Below are 22,507 nucleotides of genomic sequence, written 5' to 3'. Positions count from 1 at the left end.
TGTTGGATAAGGTTTTGTTAATGTGGCTCATTTATTTTAGTGTCCCAAAACCTTTGAAGAGGCTGCTGGAAATGCTCTAAGTGCTTACTCTAAACCGTACTTAGTAAGTTAGTCACAAGTATTAGATTGAGATCACAAATTAATCTTGACGGAGGAGTATTGTAGCCAATGGCAGATTTACATAAGGGCTTCAGCCCTATGCTAACTTTGGAGAATAGACTTAGCGGTACAAGCCCAACGTAGGTAAATCAAATAATAGCCCACCACTCAATGCAGAATTAAGCTCACATCTCCATGTAGAAATAAGGCCCACGTCTAAACCATCACTATTTTTTCTTTTTTCTTTTTTCTTTTCTAGCCACCCATAACTCCATAAATTGAACTTCGTGAGCTTAGAAGAAGTAGCTCTCCTCTTCCGAAATTCTATCCATTTCTCTTTAGTGGCTTCTTTAATCGTAGTTAGTTTCTCTCTTTCTTTTTATTCAATTTCAAAATTTTAATTAAAAATTAGTCGCAATGCAGAAAACATATATCCTACTTTTCAGAAGTACTGCCACTAACTCTCCTGGCTGCAGCTGAGGAAATACACAAAAAGTTCATGAAATCATGGATTGCTTTGATGCTTATAGAATTGGCATGATTGAAAATTCAAAACAAAAGCAAAACAGAGTTTGTTTTTATAGGAAAAACAAAAAAGAGTTGGTGAGGGATGGCTAAACAGTATTGTAACTCCAATTCATTACGCAGCGTTTTGGCACCTCAAAATTCCTGGCAAGAATCGACCAAATATATCTTGCCAAATCATCTGAAAATAGAGCTCAACATATGTTTGTCCATAACTCTTAAATGTAAGACAATTTATTGTCTTAATCCACAAAGTGTGGTCTTCAAATCATACGTGGACTCTAGAAGCTTGCCTGATCAAGAAGTAAAAGCTCAAGCTTATCGGATTCTTGATGGGCAAGGCACTTGAGTGATGCATATAAATAGAGGTCCCTTCCCTTGCAGTCAAGACAAACTCAAACAATTTCTTACCCATCTAGAAAAAGAGTATCAAGGTGTTGCATAACTGAAGAAGATTCTCTATCAACACGATATCGGATCATGATTAATTTTACAGTTTAAAAGGTTAGTTAGGAGTTACAATAATTTGATGTGAAAGAACTAATTGATATTGATGAATCTGTATTAGGAAAAAAAAAAAAACTTAATATCATAACGTCTTTGTTTGAGTAAAATTCCACACGGGGAATATTTGCGGGTTGATTCTTCGGCCTTCGATCTTCCTTCTCTCTCTCTTTCTCGATCCCTGTAAAATAAATAGGAGTAAATAGACCACACCCCGGAGGGTGTTGGCCAAAGGCCCTACGTGAAGGGAATATTGTGGGAATGGTATTGTGTAGAGATTTCTAAAAACTCTACAACCAACCTTTGAGAGTATAAATCACCTAGCAAGCCATATCTAATATGAAATCAAAGTAAGAGCGGAAGCATTAAATAAACTAGGGATTCATGCAAGTCTCAGTTGGTCCCAACTTTATAAGTCTATGAAAGTGTGCACCAAAGACTCTCTAAATCCTATTTGAGAGAAAGATAAGATGTTCATACCATTTGAGTGAATCTTGAAACCAAAAATGGTGTTCAAGTAGAGGGAATGGTCCCTTTGTTGTTGGCTCTCCCTTTGATGTTGATTCTTTACCTTGTAGCTCTCCAAATAGGTATAAAGACATGCACCTCCACAAAGCTTTCACAAAGGATTGAATGGGATGAGAGAATGAGTAGACAACAAGTGAAGAGTGGTGCTAGCACCCTCACTTGATGTGATAGATTGAAGGGGTTAGGGAGAGAGAGCTTGATGTTTTCTCTCTTCCAATTTCACCTTGAAAACCCTAGGATGATAGGATTCCACAGCTACACACTTACAGGATCAAAAATGTCACAAGAGTGACAAAATTGCCACCCAAACCCTAGTGTAGCCACACCCCCCCCTTTGTGTGTCATATTTTACTATTTTGGTCCAACACATTAATCCTATAATGTGTCACATATGTGTCTAAGTCTATATGATCAAATTCCTTTTGAATTTCCAAGTCATATGGGACCTTTAATTAAAGTTTCATAACTTTAATTGAATAATTAAATTAATCTAATCAATTTAATGACTCTAGTGACTTGACTAATTCAATCACTCACTTGTCTAACGAGTATTCTGTATATTTCTATTCTTCTCATAAGTATTTATAGTGATACAAACACAAGCCTATCTAGGAAGTAATTACAATAAGTAAAAAGAAAATAAATACAATCCGGTCAAACCGGTATTCCTATAATTACAAATCAATTATAATAAAAGTAATTGTTTATAATTCCTATTGTGATTCAGTAATTCACATCAAAATCCTCATTCTTCCCGCCATAATTGATCCTGATCTCGTCCTACATCACAGAGAATTTGGAAAGACATTGAAGTCAAGCGAACAAAAGAAAGAAAAATATGGCTAAAAGTTTTCTGAGCAAAGAGATGACAAAATATTACAAGGCAAACCAAGTGAGAAATGAAGTACTTTCTTTTATTATATATATTTCAAATGTTCTCTATTCAAATTTTGATTGCATGTTTGCAAGTGCCTATTAAGGAAGAGCCTTTTTAAGTCTTCCCATTTCTGAATTTAAAATATATCATAAAGGGAAATAAAGATGAATTTACCATGTACTTGATAAATTGTTGTCGTTTAGCATGGGGGATTCTCTCTTGAAGCAACTGTACATGAAAAATACCCACCTGTGGGAAACATACATTGTTGTAAAATCCAACTAAATTGAAGAAAACTGTTATAAAGAAGTGAAGCCAACATAGATAAAACTAGAGGGCATTAGTCAAAAGATGGAGATCACGCTAGAGGGTATTAGTCAAAAGATGGGATAATGATGTTGGGGAGAAATCATTATGTCTCCCTTAAAAGCCATTTGTTTTGCCTATAAATAGACATTATATTTGCTTGTAAAGATATACGAAAGAGAGAAGAGAATAGAGTGAGAGTCAGAGAGAAGAGAAAGAGTGGAGTCTATCTAAGGAGAAATTCTGTCAGTGTAAACACCACAAAGAGAAATATAACTCCCAATATTACAGTGGTACTTCTCATCCTCTGATTATTCTAGTTTTATAACACGTTATCAGCACGATAGTCTCTCCTTTTATTTCTGAATTTTTCCCAACTCAACATTATGTGGTTATTTCTCTGTCTCCTCTCTGTCATATGTCTACTTTCACTTTACTACTACGACGACATGCTAACTTTCTTTTTTTGTGTTCTCACAATTTCTTTGTTGTTTCATCCATGCTTGTTTAATTTACTTCTTTGTAACGTAATTTGGAATGGCGCGGTTTTTTATACCCCGTCTTGTTATTTTATGGTGGTGTAATTTTTTTTACCCATCGCGTTGTAACACAAATTATTGTAATAAAATGATGGTGTGATCTTAAAACCCATCTATTATATCTTGAATAGTGGCGCAGTTATATTGCCCACAATATATGATATATTATGCACTTTATATATATTAGGTGGAGGTTTTTATCCCCACATTTATTTTATTTATGGTATGGAGTAGGTTTATTACCCATACGGCAATATTTATTTAAAGGTGTGGCGTGAGTTTATCGTCCACACAGCTGCCTTTACTTTTATTTAAAAAGTATGGAGCAGAATTAGTGCCCATACAAGCACATTTACTCTTACTTAAAGTATGATGTAGAATTAACTCTCATACTTTATGAATTTACTTTACCGCACATTTAATTTTATTAAATGTATGATGTGGAATTAACCCTCATACTTTATGAATTTACTTTACCGCACATTTACTTTTATTAAAAGTATGATGTAGAATTAACCCTCATACTTTAGGAATTTACTTTACCGCATATTTATTTTTATTTAAAGTATGGTGCGGAATTAACGTCCATACAACAAGAAATTTACTTTACCGCACATTTAATTTTATTTAAGGTATGGTGCCGGTTTATCGTCCATACCAGCAAATTCATAGCACTTTATTTCTATCATCAATTAATATACCTGAATAATGAGGGCTTGAAATTCCTATTAATAAGTGGCTTAATGTCCCAGATCTCGAGCCTAAAGTTTCGAATGACAAATTTGGCAAAACTAGAGTTTGCTGCATTGGACCTTTCCGGGGACAACTATTTATTATGGGTCCTGGATGCCAAAATTCATCTACGAGCCAATGGCCTCAGACAAACAATTGTAGATGAGAATGATGCTTCGCCTGAAAAGAATGCGAAGGCCATGATCTTTCTTCACCGCCATATCCATGAAGTGCTGAAGAGCGAATATGTGGTGGTTGATGAACCGTTGGTTCTATGGAAAGCTCTAGGTGAAAGATACGATCACCAAAGGATGGTGACTCTCCCAAGAGCTAGATACGAATGGACTCACTTGAGATTTCAAGATTTCAAGTCAGTGTCTGAGTATAACTCTGCTATGCACATAATTACCTCATTAATAAGGCTATGTGGGGAAAATATATCTGAGGAGGATATGCTAGAAAAAAACTCTGAGCACTTTTCATGCTTTAAATGTCCTCCTTCAGCAGCAATACAGACATAGCGGTTTCAAGAAGTACTCGGAACTTGTATCTTGCCTCTTGTTAGTTGAGCAGAATAATGAGCTCTTATTAAAGAATCACCAATCTCGCCCAACGGGCTTAGCACCACTTCCTGAAATAAATGCTACATCTCAGGAAGTGAATGCCACTTCATCTCGTGGCAGTATCTACAAACGTGGGCGAGGGGGCAAGCGTGGCCGTTGGCAAGGAAGGAAAAAAGATCGTGGTGCTCGTTCAGAGGGTTTAGGTCCAAAGAGCGGTCCATCCACGAATGGCAAAAATACATCCCGTAATAAGAAAAAGGCACAGATGAGCCATGTGCCTAGAAATGTTGAAAGCACTTGTCACAGATGTAGTGCAAAGGGACATTGGGTGTGCGCATGTCGTACCCCCAAGCATTTGGCGGATCTCTATCAAGCTTCACTTAAGAACAGGAAAGTGGAGATAAATTACATTGATCATGCTCCGTTAGCCACATATGGCTCATCAGAAATATCGCGTCAGCTAAACAAGACGTATCTGGATGTTTCTGATTTTGTTACTGAAAGAGGGAATGATGCTTATGAGTCCGAATAAGATTAAATTCCTTAATGTACTATTTGTATTAGCTGAAGTGTTGTTTAATTTTTCATTTCAATCCAATAAAAGTGGTAATGTTTTCTTCTTTATTGACTCAGCTTATTTTACTTATTTGAAGGCATGGATGTAAATTATGGATGCCCTCAAAACAAAAGCTATGGCAAAGATATTTGTCTCGCAGACAGTGCAACTACTCATACGATCCTTCAAGATCGGAAGTATTTCTCAAAATTAATGCTTACAAAAGCAAAGGTAACAACCATATCAGGTCCTGCAGATCTGATTGAAGGCTCAGGAATAGCCCAAATTATGTTACCAAATGGAACAATACTGTCCATTCCAGATGATTTGTATTCATCTAACTCCAGAAAGTATCTATTGATTTCAAAGATATACGTTTGAATGGCTACCATGTTGAAACAAAGAAAAAGGAAAACATGGAATATCTTTGCATTACCTCCAGTGATACCCAAAAGCGTATACTGGAGAAGCTTTGTGCGCTCTCATCAGGGTTGTATTATACAACCATACGAACAATTGAGGCACATAGTGTTATGGACCAAAAGTCCATTGACTCAAATGCTTTTCAGCTTTGGCATGACAGGTTGGGTCATCCTGGATCCACCATGATGCGCAGGATCATCACCAACTCTAAAGGACATCCTTTGTTGGCTAAACACATTATGCTATCAAGTGACATCTTTTACCAAGCTTGTTCACAAGGGAAGTTGGTGATCAGACCATCACAACCAAAGGTTGATGTTGAGTCTCCATCATTTTTGCAGAGAATTCAAGGGGACATTTGTGGACCTATTCATCACCCAAGTGGACCATTTCGGTACTTTATGGTCTTGGTGGACGCATCTACCCGATGGTCACATGTTTGTCTTTTATCTACTCGGAATATGGCATTTGCTAGGCTTTTGGCTCAGATAATTAAATTACGAGCCCAATTTCCAGATTATCCCATTAAGTCAATCAGACTCGATAATGCTGGTGAATTTACATCTCAGACTTTTGATGACTACTGCATGTCACTAGGCACTGACATTAAACATCCTGTTCCCCATGTGCATACTTAAAATGGCTTGGCAGAAGCTTTAATTAAGCGCCTTCAGTTGATAGCACGCACTTTGCTAATGAAAACAAAGTTGTCAGTTTATGCTTCGGGATATGCCATTTTACATGCAGCATCACTTGTGAGATTGAGGCCTGTCGCCAACAATCAATATTCTCCAATACAACTCGTACTGGGGAATCAACCAAACATTTCACATTTAAGAATTTTTGGGTGTGCGGTATATGTGCCCATTGCACCACCGCAACGTACTAAGATGGGCCCTCAGCGCAGATTGGGAATTTATGTTGGTTTTGATTCACCATCTATCATCAGATATCTGGAACCCCTGACAGGTGATATTTTTACCGCACGGTTTGCGGATTGTTATTTTGATGAGACAATCTTCCCACCATTAGGGGGAGAAAAACCTGTCTCTAAAGAACAAGGCAAACTCATTCATGAAGAACGACATGAATTATCATGGAATGTATCCACATTGTCTCATCTCGATCCTCATACTGCTCAATGCGAAAATGAAGTGAGAAGGATCGTCCACCTCCAAAGTATCGCAAATGAAATGCCAGATGCATTTAATGATGCAGCACAGGTGATGAAATCTCATATCCCAGCTGAAAATGCACCCGCACGGATTGATGTCCATAATGGATAAAGCAATGTGCCAGCAAATGGTTCATCTGCTGCACGCCTAAAGCGTGGTAGACCACTAGGCTCAAAGGATTTAGTTCCTCGAAAGAGAAAGTTGATGGACAAAATGAATCTAAATGAAATAAATAGAGAGCCCACAATTCATAATCCAAATGCCCCCAAAGAGGGACATGTACTTCTTGAAAAGGAAAACGTCATTGGTGAGACAAGTGTCCCTGGAGTGGCAACTGTACCTGAAAGTCAAGAAATTTCCATAAATTATACGTCCACTGATGAATTGTGGAGTAGAAATGAGATGATCATCGATGATATATTTGCATTCTCAGTGGCTACTGAGATCATAAAAGATGATGATATTGAGCCGTGCTCTATTAATGAATATACACAGAGGCAAGATTGGCCTTAGTGGAAAGATGCAATCCAGGCAGAATTAAATTCTTTGGAAAAAAAAGGAGTGTTTTTGGACATATTGTTCCAACTCCACCCAATGTGAACCCTGTAGGTTACAAGTGGGTATTTACAAGAAAGCGCAATGAGAAAAATGAGATCTCAAGGTATAAAGCGCGACTCGTTGCGCAAAGTTTTTCACAAATGCCTGGAATTGATTATGTGGAAACGTACTCTCCAGTAATGGACACAATTACATTCCGTTACTTAATCAGTTTGGTGGTTTCAGAAAAATTTGAAATGAGACTCATGGATGTCATTACCGGATATCTGTATGGAGAATTGGATACAGATATATACATGAAAGTTTCAGAAGGATTCAGGCTGCCTGAAGCAGCCAGAAATAAACCACGGGGCATGTTCTCAGTTAAATTGAGAAGATCATTATATGGGCTAAAACAATCTGGACGAATGTGGTACAATCGTCTCAGTAAGTATTTACTGAAGGAAGGATACACAAATGATCCTATTTGCCCATGTGTGTTTATTAAGAAATCAGAGTCTGGATTTGCGATAGTGGCAGTATATGTCGACGACATGAATCTAATTGGAACTTCTGAAGAACTTCAAAAGACTGCTAATTATCTCAAACGTGAGTTTGAGATGAAAGACCTTGGAAAGACAAAATATTGTCTTGGCTTGCAGATTGAGTACAGTGCTAATGGAATTTTGGTGCATCAATCAACTTATACTGAAAAAGTATTGAAACGATTTGGCATGGATAAAGCCCATCCACTTAGCACTCCAACGGTCGTTCGGTCGCTTGACACTAAGAAAAACTCATATCGTCCAAAAGGGGATGATGAAATGGTCCTTGGTCCAGAAGTACCATATCTTAGTGCAATAGGTGCTTTATTATACCTAGCACAATGTACCAAACCAGACATATAATTTTCAGTAAATCTGTTAGCAAGGTACAGTTCTGCTCCAACAAAGCGACATTGGACCGGCATCAAACATGTTCTACGATACCTTCGTAGGACAACAGACATGGGCTTATTCTATTCCAGTGAATCGACCAACGCCAAGAGTATTGTTGGTTATGCTGATGCAGGATATCTCTCTGATCCACATCAAGGACGATCACAGACTGGGTATGTATTTACATGTGGAGGAACTGCAATCTCATGGCGCTCAACGAAACAAACACTAGTGGCCACATCTTCCAATCACTCAAAAATACTTGCCCTCCATGAAGCCAGTCGTGAATGCGTTTGGTTAAGGTCGGTGATCCATCACATCCGAAGCACATATGCCCTACCCTCAGCAACAGACACTCCAACAATCCTGAATGAGGACAATGCAGCTTGTATTGCTCAGATCACAGGAGGGTATATCAAGGGTGACAGGACTAAGCACATATCACCAAAGTTTTTCTATACACATGAGCTCCAGAAGAGTCAAGAAATCAAAGTCAGACAAATCCGCTCAAACGATAACCTGGCAGATCTCTTCACTGAATCTTTGCCGAAATGTACATTCCAAAAGTTAGTGCATGGCATCGGATTACGACAACTTTGCAAGCAATCAAGTTGGAGCATGCAAAATCAGGGGAAGCATTCAAGAGTCCTCTGACACAGGACATATGCGCGTTGTACTCTTTTTCCTTCGACTAGGGTTTTGTCCCACCGGGTTTTTCCTATCAAGGTTTTAACGAGGCAACATGAGTGTATTACCCTTATGTCCCAAATAAAGTTGTACTCTTTTTCCTTTGCTTAGGTTTTTTCCCACTGGGTTTTTCCAAGCAAGGTTTTAATGAGGCAACCAATTTAGGAACATGTGGTCTTCAAGGAGGAGTGTTATAAAGAAGTGAAGCCCACATAGATAAAACTAGAGGGCATTAGTCAAAAGATGGAGATAAAGCTAGAGGGTATTAGTCAAAAGATGGGACAATGATGTTGGGGAGAAATCATTATGTCTCCCTTAAAAGCCATTTGCTTTGCCTATAAATAGGCATTACATTTGCTTGTAAAGATATACGAAAGAGAGAAGAGAATAGAGTGAGAGTCAAAGAGAAGAGAAAGAGTGGAGTCTATCTGAGGAGAAAATTCTGTCAGTATAAACACCACAAAGAGAAATATAATTCCACTCCCAATATTACAGTGGTACTTCTCATCCTCTGATTATTCTAGTTTTATAACAAAAACAAGAATATCTGAAAAATAATAAGACATTCTTATTTCATGGTACCCATTAAGGTTGATAATATTTGAAATTTAAAGGAGTGTGGGATATTTTGGGCCAGTATCGTCCAAAGATAAGACCTAAAGATGTGACCCAAAATATCTTTGGACACCCAGAGATATAAAATTGTGAAAGTGAAAGAGCATGGATAATTCCCTCCACTGGAATAGATGCCAGCTTTGGATAATTCCGGAGTCGAAGAGATTGAAGAGAAGTGAGGAATTGAAAGCCCTTGTTTCATAAATATTTAAAGTTTGAATATTGGTGAGGTGGCATAGGCCCTCCGGTAAGGATTTCAGATTTCTAATCATATTTATTCTTATGGACGAGAAACTTAAGTTCTGAAATACCAAAATATCAATTGAAAATCATATTTCAATGTGTCATGGTCATGCCTTAGTGAAAATGAAAATTATAGTGATTGAAGAAGTCAAGAGTGTACAATAGCATAAAGCAAGAACCAGAACCAGCAAATCAGTAAATTACTCATTTTTTTATAAATGAAACCACCAATTGGTGCTGGTGATTTAGTTATTTTATATAAATTATGCTGTTAATTATGGGGTGACCTGCTTCCTCTTCTTCATGTTATATATTAATTCCTGTCCAAATGAACCCTATAATTAACAGTATGATTATTTAACAATGTTGTTTCTTTTTCTTTTTCTTTTTCTTTTTTTGTACAATTATATTATCCATATGCTTAGGTAAATGCTATATATGAACTGTAGTTAACCAAAGAGAAAACTGCTATTAGCTATATAATATAAGAGCATCTATAATCATGCTATATAATATAAGAGCATCTCATTGCACCAAAGTTCAAATTCTTCTCTCCGTAGATTATATTAATTTAGAGTAGATTATTGTTTGTAAAATTTGTATAAAAAAACTCTCTCATTGTTTGCTGTTCCTTCCCACTGTTTACAAATGCCTAGTGAATCGACGTGACCCAATAAAACAATCCTTCTTGCTTTGATCGGTAGAATATTTAAAGCAAATGGTTGTCTAAAGAACCGACGAAACTTATCATAAATATCTTCCCTTGAGTCCTTTTTGCACCACTGTCACCTACTGCTGCAAAGGAAGAGGATTCTGCTCTTGAAATTTTGAGTTTGGGCCTATCTAACTCCCATTGCTACCTGCTGAAAATAGCAATGGACGGTTTCAACTCTTTCTGCAAAGAGGACAATACCATTGTAGGCGTCACACTCGAATCAAGGAGCAAGCAAAACATCTGGAGAGAAAAAGAGCGTGAGCCATACGAGTTTACTTTTCCCCCTGCACTGGTTTCTTGAGAAGCTTGAAGGGATGGGAGTTCGAAGACTATTCTGGCACAACACAACATGGGCTTCCGTAGGCTGTATATAGCATCTGAATATTGAAAGCGTTCCTGCCAATTCAGAAACACATTTTTTAAACAAAACACGGCAACCTCACTTGTATTTCCAGCATGATTCAAAAGATAATTTGGTAAATCATGAAAATAAAGATGAAACTTAGTTGCACATATAATATCTCAGTGCAAATATCAAGAATTTGTCACAAGTATCTGGCAGGTTCAGTCGACATTTCTGTTTAAAAGAACAAAGAATAACACTTGGTTACGTGATGTCCTTTAAAAACTGCTAGCTCTACAAGTCCTCTAAAGATTGTAAAGGGGTCAGGGTTCAAATCTTAAGCTAAGATTAAGTAAACCTACCAACTTGAATACAATCAAACAAAAGAAAGAGAAATATGGGTAAAAGTTTTCTCAGTACAGAGATGACAAAATATTACAGGGCAAACCAAATGGCAAAATATTAAAACTCTGAAACTTGAAACAGAAAGGTAGTGATTTACCATCTTCAGTTGATGTTACCACGATATGAAATGACCTTGTTGCTATCCAGTCCTTTCACAGCTCTTCACCCTGCAGCTCCGGAAGCAAGAGAGGCAGTCCCTTCTTTTACCCCTCTCACACTGGACCAGACATCATGCGAGGACTGGGTCAATTTTATCGAGGCCTTAAAAAGAGTAAATCGCAGTGGGAGGTTGGGGAATCCCCAGTCAGGATGGGAGACGGTCATCTTGAAGTGATGTGAATTTGCTGATCTAATCTGGCTTAAATGCACTTCCTGTATTTATTCTTATGGATGAGAAACTAAGTTCTGAAATACCAAAATAGCAATTGAAAATCACATTTCAATGTGTCATGGTCATGCCTTAGTGAAAATGAAGATTATAGTGATTGAAGAAGTCGAGTGTACAATAGCATAAGGCAAGAACCAGAACCAGCAAATCAGTAAATTACTCTCTTTTTTTTCTTTTTTTTTAAAAAAAAATGAAACCACCAATTGCTGCTGGTGATTTAGATATTTTATATAAATTAATTCCTGTCCAAATGAACCCTATAATTAACAGTATGATTATTTAACAATGTTGTTTCTTTTTCTTTTTCTTTTTCTTTTTTGTACAATTATATTATTCATATGCTTAGGTAAATGCTATATATTAACCATAGTTAACCGAAAAGAAAACTGCTATTAGCTATATAACAGCATCTATAATCATGCTTCTTATTTTTTTAGTTAAAATTTAGCTATAAAATTTGCTTTTCTTTTCAGGGATCCCCCGACATTAAAAAATTATAAACTACTCGCAAATCAGTAAAGAAAGAACCAGAAACAGCAAATCAGTAAACTACTCGCAATAATATGCCAGAAAAGGAGTCTCACCATAAAGAGTACAGGGAAAGTGTTGATAATGTTTGAAATTTGAAGTACCTGAGGAGAGTGAGAGTCGGAGTTGACCATGTCCATGTGTCGGTGTGGGTTCTCATCATCTTCAAACCGTCTTCTAATCGCTTATCTTTATGCGGGGGATGTGGGATATTTTGGGCAGGTATCGTCCTTTACTTCCAGGCTGGCATTTATCTTTTAGCAGAGGACACTTAATGATATAAAGTTCCCTCAGTGAAATAGGCAACCCCTCCACTGGAATAGATGCCAGCTTTGGACAATCGCAGAATAGAAGATATCGAAGAGAGGTGAGGAATTGAAAGCCCTTGCTGCTCAGTTTCTTCAGATTTGGGAAGCCCCGAATTAAGAGATGAGTGAGAGATTCGGGGAGCAGCATCTCCGTATCCATACCCGTGTCACCTTCGGGTGGAAACGACACAACATATGGGTCTTCACCATCGACCCGCAACACTGTAAGAGATGTGAGCCTGTGCAACAACTCCCACAGCGGCTTACAATTCTTGATTCCGCGGATTGTAAGTGATGTTAGGTTGGGGGGAAAGGAAGTGAAATTTAAACCTTCACTGTAATCAATATTCAATCCCTGAAGACAGTTGAGATTGCCCATGTCCGGTAACATTTCCAATTTGTTGCAATTTTGAATGTAGATTTGTTTCAGGCTGGAGGCGGCTGTTGTTGTTGGCGAAGGCAAACCCTCACCACTCAGGCTCGGGATGGAAACCAGACTCCCACAACGATAAATCTCTAAAGTTTTAAGATTGGTGAGGTGGCATAGGCCCTCCGGTAAGGATTTCAGATTTGGGCAAGAATCGATGCTAATATATTCAAGACAATAATTAGTGTTGTCGTGGGCTAACTCATCGGACATTATTAACTGCAGCTCTCCACAATGGGATATGTGAAGGCGTTTAAGCGCCTTGGGAAACAACTGGGCTCTCAATGATAACGACTTTAGAGATTCACAATCCCGTATTGCCAAGTGCTCAAGAGAAATATGAGAAGAAGAGGAAGACGAAGAACTATCCTCCTCTTTCTCTACTAATGATTTCAAACTTTTACACCTCCTTATCTCTATTCTTCTTAGATTTGGGGGAATCTGGTATTTTGCGAAATACAGCAACGAATCACACTCCTCAATCCTTATGACTTCAACGGAAGGAGGCAGACCAACATCTGGAAAAGAAACCAGACTTGAGCATCCAACTATTTCAAGGTCTTGAAGAGCCGTTAGGTGATGCAACCCTTCTGGTACCTTCGAAAGACTTGCACACTTGTTTAATTCTAGATATTTAAGCTTGCAAGTCAATATTTGCAATTGCAGCAACTCCTCTGCTTCTTTTCCCAGCTTTTCAAGGAGGGAAGAGTTTCCTTCAATAACCAAACAATCAAGAGAAATCAAGTGTTGCAATACTCTATCCTCATTCTCCAGTGAAGATGTCAGCCCCTCACATCCGCCAATCGTCAATTTTGCAACCTTCCTTAATCCTTTGGTGAATTCCCCTGTTTGGAGCTTCACCTCTGAAATATTTGCAAGTTGCAAGGACTCTAATAACTCAAACTCAACGCCACTTGTCTTCACCACCGCTTTGCAACCGTTGATGTCTAATGCACCAATTTGTTTATAGTTGGAAATTGAAATCACCAATTCCTCGCATTTAATAATTGTAAGTCTTGCTAAAGAATCAAGGTTCTCTGGCACCTTACCCTCCAATTGAGGACAATTTCTGATTGAAAGAAACTTCAAGCAAGGGAAAACACCAATTCCCCGATCCCCCACAAAAGGAACCCATTTCTTCCAGTGTTGCATATCCTCAAACTCAAGAGTCTCTAGTACTGGAAAAGGCAAGCTACCCTCCCCATAAAACTCAGGGCCAACAATTTCCACTGCAGCCATTCCTGTAATATAAAGTTCTTTGAGCAAAGGCAGTTGCCCAAGTGGTGGCAAGATTTGACAATTTTTACATTCGTCTAAGCGTACATGCACCATAGTGGAGAACGAACGATCTCCAATCCATGTTGAAAATTCTAATCCAGCATAACCCCTGATGATGAGTTTTTCAAGCATTCTATGAGGTTCTAATCTGTCAAGCACGCCCAATTGCGTTTCTTGTGTGCCACTCGACCATTTTAGCACCAATTCATCTACTCTCTCCTTGGATTTTAAGTCGGCCTTCCGTGCATCCTCAGCATCGATCACATTCTCCAACCTTGAGAGCGATAATGTCCCTCGGAGATGGGATAGGGATCCTATCTCTCTTATCCCTGATTCATCACTTCCTTTACCCACCACAAAATTAGGCAAAGATTGCAGATTTGTCAACCGACCTAGTTGCGGAGGCATTGCTTTCAATGCATTTGCAAATGAGTTGTTGAGATGACGCAGATTCACTAGATTCCTCAAGTTTATGGGTAGTGCCTCCAAAAAACTACAACCTTCCAATATCAGTGTCTGTAAGTTGAAAAGAGTGGTTGTTGATTCAGGCAAACTTGTTATCCATGTGTGAGAAAAATCAAGATACCGCAGATACTTCAAATTACCAATTGAATCTGGCAGCTCAGTCACTCGATAGCCATTCAAAGAAAGCACCCGTAAGTATTGCATCTGAGGTAATAAATCAAAAATTACCGTACGAGCCAGATTTTGTCCACTCAAACGATATCGAATCCACCCAGTATTTGATAGTGAAAGTGGCAGGAATGTTCGCAAACGTTTAACTTCGCGATAGGCCTCAAACTTTTGAACTCCATCATAGTCACCAATTATGAAAGACGAATGACGAAAGCATACAGATTGCAAGTTATCACCTTTCTTGTCCTCCAATCTAAAACAAGTATTTCCTGCTGCCCATTGTGCCAAATCAGTAACAAGGTCATGCATTACATATCGTGAATTGTTTTCACTTGCCTTTTGAAATAATGACCTACATAATAGCTCTTGAAAATAGTCGTGGCCTAAATCCTCCATTTTTCTATTGGCTTCTGCTGGTTGTTGAATCAAACCCTCTGCCATCCATAAAAGGATCAATTGCTTCTCCCCAAATTCATAGTCATTTGGAAATATTGAGCAATAGGCAAAACACCTCTTCAAGTTGGAAGGAAGATAGTGATAGCTCAACTTTAATACCGGAAGAATGTCACTCTTACCCGATAAATTCCACAATTTGTTGTTCAATATTTCTTCCCATTCGTTTATTTCATTCTGACGTAAAAGCCCACCAAGAGTTCTTGCAGCTAAGGGCAATCCACTGCATTTTGCAGCAATTTTTTTCCGAAGCAACTCAAAATTTGGTGGTCTATCATTGTTCACAAATGCATGCTGCTCAAATATTTCCAAACAATTATCATTTGACACAGACTCCAAGTTATGAACTTCGGTGTCTCCCATAATCTTTGCAACTTTTAGGTCTCGTGTTGTCACAATTATCTTACTTCCTTGTGCTCCAACGCTAAAAGGGGACTGAAGTCTTGTCCACAGATCATATAAATCACCTTTGTTCCAAATATCATCTAAAACAATTAAAAACTTTTTACCTCTTAACTGCTCATTCAAATCATGCTGCATTTTACTGAACTCCTCTACTTTTACGGGTTGAGATGTGACTGATTCAAGAATTGCCTTCGTCACTCTTACAATGTCGAAGTCATCGGACACACACACCCACACCCTCGGCTCGAACTCCTTCATGACATCACTGTTGTTGTTGAATGCAAATTGAGCAAGTGTAGTCTTCCCAAGGCCAGCCATGCCAACAATGGCAACAACATGAAAGTTGACATTATTATGCTCATCTCTCGACAACATGTCTAATATTTTTGCTTTATCTCCATCTCTTCCAACAATGGTTAGTCCACCAAGCACACCTGAAGTTGGTGGCCTTGACCATGCTTTACTAGACGTTCCGGTGCCCTTTAAACCAAACTTATCTTTCCGTTCAGAGATCTCTTGCAACCGCTCTGTAATCTTCTTTATTTCAGAGTTCATATCGAAATTGAGTTTCAGTTTAGAGAATGAACTCCGCACCTTTTTACTTGTGCTGGCTTGATCACGCCCCTCTATCTGGCGCTTCAATATTTTAGTAGCAAATTTGTCCAGCACGTCTTCTACATCATAAGCCAAGTCTCTGAGGTCATCCAGCCACAATTTCACACCATGCTCTGTCAGTTGCTTCTCCCCCGCATCATTCAGCACCGCTACAATTGCAGACAAATTGTCACTCCATTTATTCAGCTTTTTGTCGACGCCCTTTACGAGACCAAAGTAGTTGAGGATCTCGCGAGGCGCCAACCTGTCGAGCAGCAACTGAAGGAACGCCCCAAGAAAAATCTCTCCCACCGCCATACTTGTTGATAATTAAGACTGAAGAGACACACACAAGCAGCCAAAGAAGTAAGGAAGTTAGGAAGTTTTCTTCAACAACATCAACGTGCACAACTAGTTTTAGCTGGGGGAACAAGAATAACGCTGGAAGGCCAAATATAAAACAAAATGAAATAACTACGTAGATATTTCAGTTCAGAATAAGCACTTAGATGGAAATTTTGAGATCTGATTTTGCTTGAGATCCTCAAATCCAGACTGAACAAATTAAGATGCACAACTGCAGAAATTAAGTGAAAAATTAGTTTTAATTAGGATGTGTAAGTCTTATGGCTTATAAAAACATAAATATAAAATATTGAAACAGTATAATTATGCTTGCAAGAAGCACTTACACGGAAGTTCAAATCTGATTCTGCTTGTGAGCAACAAATTTTGACTGAAGAAGTAGAACAACAAAGCTTGAGTCTTCCTATAGTTTTGTTCCGCTCTACTTTTGATGGGGTCGGGGTCGTTTATTTTTTGTCTGTTTTGTTCTATTTCGATCAAAGTGACTTCTGAGTTGATATTTTTCATTTTTATTTTCTGCTTGTATTGTATCAAGCAGAAAAGTCACTTTGTTCGAAATAGAACAGAACAAACAAAACAAAACAAAAAAACAAACGACCCACCAAAAGTAGAGAGGAACAAAACTATAGGAAGACTCCAGCTCAGTTCCACTTCTCCAGTCCAAATTTGTTGTATCATTAACGTTGTTTTATTATATCATTTTGATCAATTTGAAGATTAAGGGCAAGATTTTCACGACAATCGAAAATTTTTATTAGCTTGAAATTACCGATTAAGGGTTCGTTAGAGCTTGCCTTTGAAATGACTACAAGCTGCTTGACAAAAAAATTAGGCTTATAACAAAATTTCTTATAGATGAACAAAATGAGTAAGAATAATTCTTATAAGAAACAGTACTAAATGAGACAAAAAAGAAGAAGGAAATAGTATATATATCAGTCCCCTTTTATTGAGAGATCATTCAAATAATTTTATATATATTTATGATTCCGGTTTGCTTTTATATATAATTATGGTTTGCTTCTGGCTCTAAGATAAAAATCTAATATGATTCCTTTAACTGCTGCCACCGGCACGTTACATAGAAAAGTGGAAGCTGATAATTGAGTTTTGAATCAATCGTGTGTCTAGTCTATTCTAAGAGCAGTTCTTGAATATCGCTTGTCTAAAAGAAAAAAAAAATACATAACAATATATGTAACTAAGCAGACTTGGGAAGACAGCGGCCTTTTTTTATTTATAAAACTCATAAATCAGTTTTGAAAAAAAGAATAAAAAATTCGTCAAAGTTTCTATTGTTGTATCTTGCGAAATAGATGAAGAAAACAGGAAGTCTGAGCAGATAAATACATTCGCTCTTTCTTTGATAAAAACAATAACAATAATTTGCGCAAAACAAATAAAATACAAGAAACTAAAAGAAACAAAAAACAAAAGGCACCAAACAGAATAAATCAAAAGTACCTGCAGTATAAGTATCAGCAGCAGATTTCTTCACGAATTACCAAATACCGAAGGTGTCGCAATGAACAAGAAGGAAAATTTAAAGGCAATACACAGTTACACACTTTTAGAACAAAAGAGATCAAGAGAGCCAGAACCAAGACATAATAATATATATGAAGATGGATGAGTGTGGAAGATGGATGAAACTAATTATGGGTTTGAGAATTTCGAGTTGACGGAAAAGACACCGAAACAAAGACTGGTAGATAAGGAAAACGCAATGCAAATTCCCCAGCCTTTACATAGAAAAAGTAGAATGCTTATTTACTTTGTTTTGGCCAAAATGAAAAGTAGAAGCTGATAACGGAGTGTCTAGTCTATTGTAATGGCCCAGCTCCAGCTCATGCCGCGTCCTTCTGTCTGATTACTCACATCACACTTGCTTTTGTCCAGCCACATATTATGATTAATTTCACCAATAAATTTTGATGAGGTTGGTCACATATTGCTTCTCCCTCACTCTCATTTCATGGAAGTTCAAACGGCCCTAAGAGCCAAGTCTCCTACAAAATACGTATGGAGAACACAAATAAGTAACAGCAGGTAAATATATAGATGTTAGCATAAAACATGCCCTATTTTATAGTTTAAAGTGCAACGGTTGTAATTGTTCACCCGTTTTGCGCGTTTGCTCCTGTGATGGAAGGGCGAAGTTCCCCACTGGCTTGGAGACCATGTGTTGGTCAACGAGTCAGCTTTCTTTGGTGTGCGAGCGTGCCACTGCTAGCGATGTAAATCCTAGCAGACTTCTTTTTAGAATAGATAACTTGCGCCCCAAGTTACTGACTCCTAAAACAAACGATTGTGAATTTGGGTGAGGAATATCTCCCAAGTAAGTTCTTTTCTTGCCTTAGACTGGTGTTCTGGCCAAAAATACTTGATAGAGGCTGGACTGTTTCAGGCAGAACTGCCTTTTACAAAGCAATAAATATACATATCGACTCTAGGAAAGTTAAAAGATGGCCGGAACTCCGTTTCTGCTTGGATGGCAGGTTCCAGTTTGGGCTGGACTGGACTCGCTTGGGCCGGTCCGTACTGCTTCGTGGCTTCAGATGCTAGGCTGACCTATGAATCGATACCAAAGTTCGATTTTGGTAGAGCTTTATGTTTACTTCACGCTTCATGAGGCTTTTGAGTGGGCAGAACTGCAGCTTCTTCAGTTTGAAGGGGGCAGAAGTGGCTGTTCTCGAGGGTTTGATGAGCTAAGGATTGCACTACGAGCGTTGTTCTGCTTGAACAGGACTCTTCATGAACTCGCTGAGGTCTCCACGTCTGTGAAAACTCAAACTTTGCTTGTCTTGGTTTTTTGCTGAACCAAATTTGTAACGAGGGATCTCGTTTTAGAAGACTTATTTTCTAAATCTGAACTTTGGAGTTCTGATCTAAAGCTGGTTTCTCTCGGAATCCAAGTGAGCTTTTGGTTGTTTTCTTATTGTTGTTTTTTGATTGATTGATGAATTGTCTCCCCTCTTTCTTGCCTACTTCTGTTTTTATAAGAGACCTTCTTGGGGAGGTGGTTTTAATTTTAAATAATGGGCGGCAAAAAGATCTCCTAAAATGTAAAGTAGAAAGGATTTTTATCGATTTATGGCAGATAGGCTCCCAGTAGTCACTTCCTAGAGCAATCCCTTCCCTGGTTTCCTGGGTGACAGCTTTCTATTTCAACGCCACCGTCTGTGTGGGCTGATTTTATGGCGGTTTGATTTTTCTTTTGTATTTTCTGAACAACTCCCTGTTTCTTGCTTTTGAAAGCGTGACCCGTGAATTCCTTGGAAGATGGTGTGTTGCCTTGGGGCAAAATCTCTGAATATAGATGGGCTTTTGATTTTCTGTTTGCAGTGTTTCAGAGACGTCTCTTCTCATATAAAAACTCTAGTTGGAAATGCTGACTTTTCAAAGGTGAGGTAGCCACGTGGGTGTGCTTTTAGTCTCTTGGGTTTGAGCCTGAACAACATTTGTGGGCTGATCCTTGAAGCCCAAATAACAGCTTTCCATGTTCGGGTCTTTTTGGGGCTGGGTAAGTAACTTCACCATGGGCCTATTTTCGAACTCTTTTTGGCGTGTTAATTTCAAGCCCAAACAGTAATAGAAGTAGTTAAGATATTTATGACAAAGTGATATTCTAAACTAACCAAATGTAAATATTTGAGTGCAAGGGAATAATCATCAAACTTGGGTGCAAGGCTAAACTAACCTTAGCAGACCCAAATAACAACTTTGTCAACAATGGCTATAATTTCCCTTACAACGGCTATAAATTCACATTTGGTTCGTTCAGATATTTATGACAAAGTGATATTCATGAGTGGCTACAAATTCATCACTCCCTTACATTTGGTTAGTTTAGATATTTATGGCCCATTTGGAAATTAGGACCAATATTTTCATGAGGGATGGAGATTTTTATGAGCACCGATGGTCCGTTTTCAACACACTAGACAGCCATTGGAAGTTTCCTACATTAAAAAAAAAAAAAATAGGAAAAAAAGCATCAACATGCGCACAAGCAGCCAAAGAAGTAAGGAAGTTTTCTTCAACAACATCAACATGCACAACTAGTTTTAGCTGGGGGAACAAGAATAACGCTGGAAGGCCAAATATAAAACAAAATGAAATAACTACGTAGATATTTCAGTTCAGAATAAGCACTTACATGGAAATTTTGAGATCTGATTTTGCATGAGATCCACAAATCCAGACTGAACAAATTAAGATGCACAACTGCAGAAATTAAGTGAAAAATAGTTTTACTTAGGATGTGTAAGTCTCATTGATGAATGTATGTATGGCATATAAAAACATAAATATAAAAGATTGAAATAATTATTATGCTTGCAAGAAGCACTTACATGGAAGTTCAAATCTGATTCTGCTTGTGAGCAACAAATCTGGACCGAAAAAGCAAGAACAGCAGAGCTTGAGTCTTCCTATATTTTTGTTCCACTTTACTTTTGGTGGGGTCGTTTTATTTTTGTTTGTTCTGTTCTATTTCGATCAAAGTGACTTTTTGGTTGGTGCCAGCCATCATCAATTCATAGAATCTCTCGGCAAAGAAACAACCATGATGACACGAAAGCATCTCCACTAAATCGAGTTGGTGCCAGCCATCATCAATTCATCTTTGCATGCCTTTGTCTACCACCGAAAGCAAAAGCAAAACCACACCGAAAGCAAGGCTGGATTTTCCTTTTACTTAGCCATAAAAAAGAAAGAAATAATTAATGAGAATATTGTATTTAAAGCCCTGAAGCATCATGCTATGCGGGAAAAACTAACTCTACTAGCAAATTGTACTGAACTCGTAGGAAAATGTAGTATCTGTCTATCAAAATGATCTTTCTTTAGAGCAACTCCACCCATTTATCCTTAATCATAGCAAGGGAGAGCTATGGCAGCCACTATTCAAGTAAATAGTGGTTGCCCTTACAAATAGTACACTACTACAAAAAAGCAAAAAGACGACGGTAAATCACCGTCGTGTATTTGGTTTTTCAATGGTCGTGGAATCCACCGTCATCTTTTCCCTCATAAACCACGATGCTAAATAACCGTCGTTGTTAAACTATACAACGTCATCAAAAAATACAAAACGACGTCTTTGTACTGCAAAAAGATCTAAAAAAAAGCAATCGAGGATGATAATAGACGACCAATTCTCTAAAACGACCGTCGTTAAAAAGGGAAAATATGACACATATTAAGAGAACAAGGCCGCAAGATAGACATACAACGACAACAATAAAAATACGCCGACGTTAAATATAATTTTCACGACAATAAAAAATATGACGTCTTTAAATACATTAGAAGACGACGTTATTGATACCTACTACGTCTCTTATTTACAAAAAACCGTCGTGAAATAAATTTTCCACTTCGATTTTTCTAAAAAAGATGACGTGGAAATAGTTGTCAGTGTCATTATTTACGACGTATACATTTATATAGTCGACGTTGTATTTATATGTATTCATTACTCACGACGCACTTAATAATATAGACGACGTTGAACTTCTAAACAACGTCGGTTCCAAATAAATGAGAGCCGTATTACAGAACATATAGACGGCGTAGATTATGATGGGAGCCGTATTACAAATAACATCATTTAATTGTTATTAGACGGCGGTTATAATGAATTTCCGTCGGAATTAATTTCGTTCCTCTTCGTTTATAAAAGAACTTGCGACGTGGAAAATGTATGATGACGTCGTATTTTTTAACGTTCAGATTATATATCTCGTTTTTTAGACGTCGGTATTATGGGATTGGAGTCGTGTTATTTTGAATTACATGGCGGTTCTTTAT

At 37.9% G+C, this 22,507-nt stretch overlaps 1 protein-coding gene across 8 annotated transcripts; it reads right to left on the bottom strand.

Annotated features, from left to right (window-relative positions):
• Positions 1,007-20,866, bottom strand: LOC18786197 (putative disease resistance RPP13-like protein 1). Of its 8 annotated transcripts, XR_002270198.1 has the most exons (6): positions 18,158-18,478; positions 16,833-16,904; positions 12,331-16,663; positions 11,408-11,682; positions 10,831-10,958; positions 10,373-10,742 (listed from the first exon to the last, which is right to left on the bottom strand). XR_002270198.1 is itself a non-coding variant. In XM_020557514.1 (3 exons), exon 3 carries the CDS (start codon positions 16,643-16,645, stop codon positions 12,404-12,406), a length of 4,242 nt encoding a protein of 1,413 aa, XP_020413103.1. In that variant the 5' UTR covers positions 16,646-16,663; positions 16,833-16,904; positions 18,158-18,478; the 3' UTR covers positions 11,872-12,403. The 8 variants fall into 8 exon arrangements, 1 of the variants encoding a protein (XP_020413103.1); XR_002270194.1 differs by having other exon boundaries at positions 10,373-10,958; XR_002270196.1 differs by lacking the exon at positions 18,158-18,478 and adding an exon at positions 17,020-17,142 and having other exon boundaries at positions 10,373-10,958.

The sequence above is a fragment of the Prunus persica genome, chromosome G2 (assembly GCF_000346465.2).
Source record: "Prunus persica cultivar Lovell chromosome G2, Prunus_persica_NCBIv2, whole genome shotgun sequence".
In the NCBI taxonomy this organism is placed as follows: Eukaryota; Viridiplantae; Streptophyta; class Magnoliopsida; order Rosales; family Rosaceae; genus Prunus; species Prunus persica.
Note: the sequence above shows the minus strand (reverse complement) of the source record. Positions and strands in the feature narration are given on the sequence as shown.